Genomic DNA, 6943 nt, shown 5'->3' with positions numbered 1-6943 from the left:
AAAGATAAAAGAAATACTCATATATCTTCAGCATTATGAAAGAACAATCTATTGCTTACAATCAAGAAGTAATTAACAAGAAAACTGATTATCTATCTGCTTTAATCTAAGAATATATAATCAAGATTTCCTTTGATATTACGAATATAGCATAGCATAAGCTGATTATGAAACTTTCATAGCTTAAGAAGTATAATTCTCGAATTAATTAAACTATTAGCTAGATCTTATAAGAACAAGCTGTATCCAGAGAGATAGTTACAATTAATAGCGCAGGATAAAAGCTAGTTATTGAAGAATATTTAGAAAAAGAAGCTTCATACAACTTCATACATATCTTCAAATCAGCAGAACTAGCAATTCAAGAAGAAAAATCTAGTAATGAGTGTCAGGGCTGATTGTGCCAGCAAGGCTCAGGGCTAGCTAAGCCAGCTGGATTACGGATGACTAAGCAATATGCGGCTATAAAGCGGCTTTCTAGCTACGTCAGCACTGCTGAGCAGAACTTAGCTCCTTAGGCCTCAATGTTATTCTGGTTGTATACTCCTGAAAGAGAGAAAAGACCTCGCTACATTGCCTTTGCAACCTTTCCACCTGACAGTTTGAGGCCTGGCCCTTTTAAAGGAGGCAATCCGGCGAGGCTTTCTATCTTTTTTTTTCTTTCCTAGGAGCAGCGCTAATACTGAGTAGGAGCAGAGCAAACGATTAGATTACTATTCTTTTCAAATCTTCGAGCTTTTGATCTTCGAGCTTTTAACCTTCGAGCCTTTGATCTTCAAGCTTTCGATTTTCGAGCTTTCGAGCTTTGAATACAGCGAGCAAGCAGTGCTGAGCAAGCAGTATGTAAGCAGCGTGCGAGAAGCGTTCAGAAGAGATTTAGAGCATTCGAGTTGCTAAGCTAGAGCATATAGCGAGCAAGCAGTATCGAGCAAGCAGTATGCAAGCAGCGTGCGAGAAGCGTTCAGAAGAGATTCAAAGCATTCGAGTTGCTAAGCTAGAGCAAATAGCAAGCAAGCAGTATGCAAGTAGCGTGCAAGAAGCGTTTAGAAGAGATTCAGAGTATTCGAGTTGCTAAGCTAGAGCAAATAGCGAGCAAGCAGTATGCAAGCAGTGTGCGAGAAGCATTCAGAAGAGATTCAGAGTATTCGAGTTGCTAAGCTAGAGCATACAGCAAGCAAGCAGTGTTGAGCAAGCAGTATGCAAGCAGCGTGCAAGAAGCGTTCAGAAGAGATTCAGAGTATTCAAGTTGCTAAGCTAGAGCATATAGCAAGCAAGCAGTATCGAGCAAGCAGTATGCAAGCAGTATGCAAGAAGCATTTAGAAGAGATTTAGAGCATTCGAGTTGCTAAGCTAGAGCAAATAGCAAGCAAGCAGTATGCAAGCAGCATGTAAGAAGCATTTAGAAGAGATTTAGAGCATTCAAATCGCTAAGCTAGAGCAAACAGCAAGCAAGCAGTATGCAAGCAGCATGCAAGAAGTATTTAGAAGAGATTCAGAGCATTCGAGTTGCTAAGCTAGAGCAAATAGCAAGCAAGCAGTATGCAAGCAGCATATAAGAAGCATTCAGAAGAGATTTAGAGCATTCGAATTGCTAAGCTAGAACAAAGTATATTCTTCGCTATTCGAGCAAGAGAGCAGAGTAAGCAAGCAGTAGATCTGAATATCTTCTATTTTCGAGAGTATATTCTTCGCTATTCAAGCAAGAGAGCAGAGTAAGTAAGCAGTAGATCTGAGTATCTTCTGTTTTCAAAAGTATATTCTTTGCTATTCGAGCAAGAGAGCAAAGTAAGCAAGTAGTAGATCTGAATATCTTTTATTTTCAAGAGTATATTCTTTGCTATTCGAGCAAGAGAGCAGAGTAAGTAAGCAGTAGATCTGAGTATCTTCTGTTTTCGAGAGTATGCTCTTTGCTATTTGAGCGAGAGTATAGAGCTAAAGTAGAATATTTACTTAATAACTGAAGTTGCTTAGATATTAGATTGCAAACTAATTATTCTTCTATATCTAGTAATGGAGTAAAGTATAGTAATAGCTTTAGAGTTGCTAGAGAGCAATTCTCAAGATGGAAAGCTGTAATTATCTGTTATAGCTGCAGAGATGCTGTTCTGAATGCTAAACTTCTTAGCTGCAAACTAAGTTTCTGATAAAAGGCTTGCTGTAATGAGCACTGCAGCAATCCGAAGATTCCTAAGTACACGAAGGGGTTTATGCTAGCAAGAGCGGTATCAAAGTGTTAAGTCCTTGAATATGAAACTGTACAAATCCTAATAAGCAATGCAAGTATTCACTGCCTTTGGAGCTACTCAGTGTATAAAACTGAATACTTAGATTGATAACTGAAGAACTATCTGAAGGGAATCTATCTGACAGTAAGAAATATGAATCTTTATATACTTGATTCTTCAGTTCCTTGCTTGCTGGTGATCATTCTAGATCATCACTGATTATATCGGATTACTACTGATCACTGAGCGCTAGTGATTACTAGTAATTGCTCTATTGTCTGATTGGTTGGCTTGTAACTCTAACTCTGGATTACATAATTCTTGTAGATTATCTGATATTGAGTTATAATATCTGATTCTTGTTTGCTTGTAATCTGTTCTCATGATCTGCATGTTGGATGAGTTATAATATCATCTTCCTCCTATTAGTTGTTGTTCTCAACGATCTTCTGTAAGTATTCAGCAAGTTCTCTGTGTGCGTGGTTATGCTTTTCTAATCGAGATGTTGAACAGAATCTTAAATTCTTGCATTAGTAAATCTTCTTCTGATGCTTCCATTACTTTTTCAAAGCTGCATCTCCGTTGTCTCGAGCATTATTCGTATATTGAGTTCACTAGCTATGAAATTATGCTGTATTTATTGTATCTGGAGAAGAGAGTGCGATACAAGATAGTGGATAGGGTTAAGAGCTGTTCTCAGTATATGAAACGAGATTGTTTCTGTAATGCTGGTTGAATCTTCATATCTTCTTATGAGTCTTCCCTTTCCTTTTCTTAATTCTTGCTAATGATACTGCTCTAATATCTTGTATTACTGATGAGTTGGTTTGTTTAGATAGTAGGAAAGTGGAAAAGAAGGAGTGTTTGCTGAAGCATTAGCAAGAGCTAGCAGATGCTCAGGCTTGTTTATCCGAGTCCCTAGATTGTTTGTTTCATCTGAAGAAGCAGCGATGCTTTCTTCAGGAGAAGGGGATAAAATTGGTGAATAAGAGCTTGAAGGAGAAGAAGCGCGAGCGTGTGGCAGCTGAGGTGCAAGCTGTGGTTTCCGCGGAGCTTGTGGTTATTCCTGAGAGTTCCTCTTTTGGAGGTTTTGACTGGAATTCTGTAGATGTGAGGAATGCAGTGGTGGATTAGTTGAGTTTCCTGAAGAGCGAAGTCTCTGAGGTCCCTGGATCTTGGTTCGAAGCGGAGCAATCGCCTTAGGTGCTAGCTTTCCTTTTTCAATATTCAGCTATCTTTTCCTGAGCATTTTCGATGTTCTTTCGTGATTCTCATAAGTTTTCGCTTGCTGAATATTCTTTTCATTTGATAAGATATTTCCTTATATTGTCTGTGCTTCTGTATTTGAGAATCTTCTCTACTTCATATTCTGATTCATTATTTTCTACTTCTGCTATTTTATTCATTAGTATTTCCTGTGCTGCTAGTTCTAGCAGTAAGATATGGAAAACTAAGTATATCCTTATTCTATAAAGTAATACTAATTCGTAATTAACTGGAAAAATCTATTGCAAGATTTTGAATGATTCTAACTTCTTATAATTAAGCTTATTATTAGATCTTATTATTTTAATGTTTTTTCGAAGTAGATAAACTTTATCTCTCTTCTGTAGGATTGGTTTCTCAATTCTTTTGGAGTTTGTATACTATATTATTCGTTCTTGAATGAATTATAATTCTGATTGGAGTTTCTTCTGAACTTTCTTAATCTTCTTAACTCTTTTGTTTGCAGCTTTTGCATCTGCTTCTAGCAGTGCTTTGTAATAAGCTGTTAGATTATATTTGTAGAATATGAAGAAGAATGATTTCTTTATTATGCTTATATCTGCATTATTATAAGCAAACTGTATAAAAAGCAATAGATTAATCTAGTTATTCTATTTCTAATTGATATAGTATTATAGATATTATTTAATAATTTAATTCATTCTTTCTATCTATTTATTTATTTGTAAATGAAATGCTGTGAATATTCTGTAGTATATTCCGAGCTGTTTTATAAGCGAAATTCAAAACTTCGAATTGAATTTTCTGTTTCTATTAAAGATTACTTCTTCTAGCATGCTATAGTTAGTAATGATTGTTCTGAGGAATGTATATGCGAGTTTTTCTGCTGTACTGCTTTTCTTATAAGAGAGAAAGTAAGCATACTTGCTTAGTTTGCAAATTATTATTAGAATACTATTATATTGTATCTTAGTTAAGAGTTCTTATAAGAGAAATAGCTTAATAATGAAGTTTAAACTGATGGATTGCTAAATAGTTATAGATATTAATAAGGAATGCAGTAGCTTATAAAGCTTATATCTTTCTGCTTTGTTTTTCTTATAGCTTTTATATTATTATAAAATATTTCTAATTCTTTTTCTAAAGCTTAATAAATTTCAATATCTTTTAATGCATTTATAAGTTGCTCTAACTTTCTAATATTCATACGCTGGTATGCTGTATACATTTTTAATATAATTATCTTATTCATCTGAAATTATTAATTCTGAATTCTTTTCTGAAAATCTTATTCTGAGAGCAGCATTTAGTTCTCTATATGCATTAACAAGATTTCCTAACTCGTTTTGAACGAAGATATTCTGTATATCTGAGGAATCTGCATCTTAATAGTCTGATTTTCTGCTGAGAATATCTGCTTATTCATTCTCCAAGCTTTTGCAGTATATAATCTTGAAATTAAATTATAAGAAGAATTCTATTTATCTAACTTATTATTTATTCAAAATCTTAATTATTATAAATATAGTTAGATTCTTATAATCCGAGTAAACTATAATCAAATATTATATGCTAATAAAATAATATTGCTATTTCTTGAAAGCTTTTATTATTACTATAAATTCCTAATTAGGAATTCTATAGTTGATTTCCGAGCTATTCAACTTCTTTAAGAAGTTGCTTATAATTCTTAGATATTCTTAATCATCTTGCTAGCTAAGTTATTCTCCGAATGTATATTCTAATGTATTAGTTTCAATTTCAAAGGATTTATAGAGATCTGCTTTATATAGAACTAGTTCTGAGATAATATATCTAATAATCTCGTTGAAAGCTTCTTATACTTTGGAGATCTATTCAAAAAGCTATTCTTTTTTAATGAGATTTGTAAGAGAATATGCAATTCAGCTGTAGTTCTTAATAAACTGCTTATAGAAATTGATATATTCGAGAAAAGATCTAATATTCCTAATATTTCTAAGAACTAGCTAATTTCTAATAGCTTCTATCTTATCTTTCTATAGCTTAATGCATTCTAGCTCGATTGTGAATTCGAGATAGTTAACTTTCTGTATATAAAAGTAGCTCTTTGCAGATTTTATAAGAAGTTTTGCATCTTAAAGCATTTGCAATACTGTTTCCATATATTTCTTATATTCTTCAAGTATTCGAGAATAGATAAGAATATTATCGAGGTAGATAATGATAAACTGATTCAGATGCTTGTATAGAATGTGATTAATCATTTTCTGGAATAAAGCTGAAATGTTTGTTAAACTAAAGAATATAACCAAATATTCGTAGTATTTGTAGCATATTTTGAAAGCAGTTTTCCATTCTTCTCCTTCTTTTACTCTAATTAGATTATAAGCTTCTTTCAGATTCAGAACTGTGAATTACTGTACTCCTTGCAATCTATCTTATAGTTTCTTGATGAATAGCAATAGATATCAGTTCTTGATTGTAATATTGTTAAGTTATCTATAGTTAATATATAGCTTAAGCTTACTGTTCTTCTTAAATACAAACAGAATAGAGTATTCTGCTGATAATTGCAATAATTATATATATTCTTTTCTAAGGTTTTTGTTAAAATACTTCCTAAGTACTTCTAGCTGTGCTTTATTTAATCCATAGATAAGGAAGAATTTGAGCTATTTCTCTTCTTGTAACAGGATTTCGTAATCATATAAGCTGTATTCTAATAATCCTGTATTCAATTCTTTCTGAAACAGTTTCTTAAACTTATAATATTCTCATAGTATATTCGTGAGTATTAGTTCTGATCTCTGTGCTGTTTCTGCTACCTAAAGGAACAGTAGATACCGTTAAGCATGCTGTAATGAGCACTGCAGCAATCCGAAGATTCCTAAGTATATGAAGAGATTTATGCTAACAAGAGCAGTATCAAAGTATCAAGTCCTTGAATACGGAACTGTACAAGTCCTAATAAGCGATGCAAGTATTTACTGCCTTTGGAGCTATCAGAGTAGAGAGTAATCTGATACTTAGATTAACAACTGAAGAGCTATATATAAGATCTATCTAATGGGAATAAACGTATTCTTATATATTCAGCTCTTCAGTGTAGCTCGCTGATGCTTACTAAGGCTCATTGCTGCTCAGTGGTGCTCACTGAAGCTCAGTGAGCACAGGTAAGCTCTTCTGATTAATTAGCCTGTAACCCTAACCCTGGATTGCATAATCTTTGTAGATTATCCGACATTGAGTTATAACACCTAGTTCTTGTTTGCTTGTAACCTGTTTTCGTAATCTGCATATTGGATGAGTTATAATATTATCTCCCTCCTATTAGTTGTTATTCTCAACAATCTCCTGTAAGTATTCAGCAAGTTCTCCGTGTGCGTGGTTATGCCTTCCTAATCGAGATGTTGAATAGAATCCTCAATTCTCGTATTACAAAGAAATCTTCTTCTGCTTCTTCTGGTTTGTTGCAATTGCATCTTTATTATCTCGAGCGTTTTTCATAT

The 6943-nt window shown here is 33.5% G+C and overlaps 1 protein-coding gene across 1 annotated transcript; it reads left to right on the top strand.

The window, feature by feature from the left end:
- Nucleotides 1–880: 880 nt before the first annotated feature.
- On the top strand, nucleotides 881–1075 carry M406DRAFT_324913 (uncharacterized protein; the record flags this gene model as incomplete). Its single annotated transcript, XM_040919926.1, has 1 exon — nucleotides 881–1075. A coding segment is annotated over one exon (195 nt), but the record flags the coding sequence as incomplete, so codon positions are not given.
- Nucleotides 1076–6943: the final 5868 nt, after the last annotated feature.

This window comes from Cryphonectria parasitica (assembly GCF_011745365.1).
Source record: "Cryphonectria parasitica EP155 unplaced genomic scaffold M406scaffold_12, whole genome shotgun sequence".
Lineage (NCBI taxonomy): Eukaryota > Fungi > Ascomycota > Sordariomycetes > Diaporthales > Cryphonectriaceae > Cryphonectria > Cryphonectria parasitica.
The sequence above is the reverse complement of the archived record's forward strand: the minus strand, read 5'-3'. Positions and strand labels throughout refer to the sequence as shown.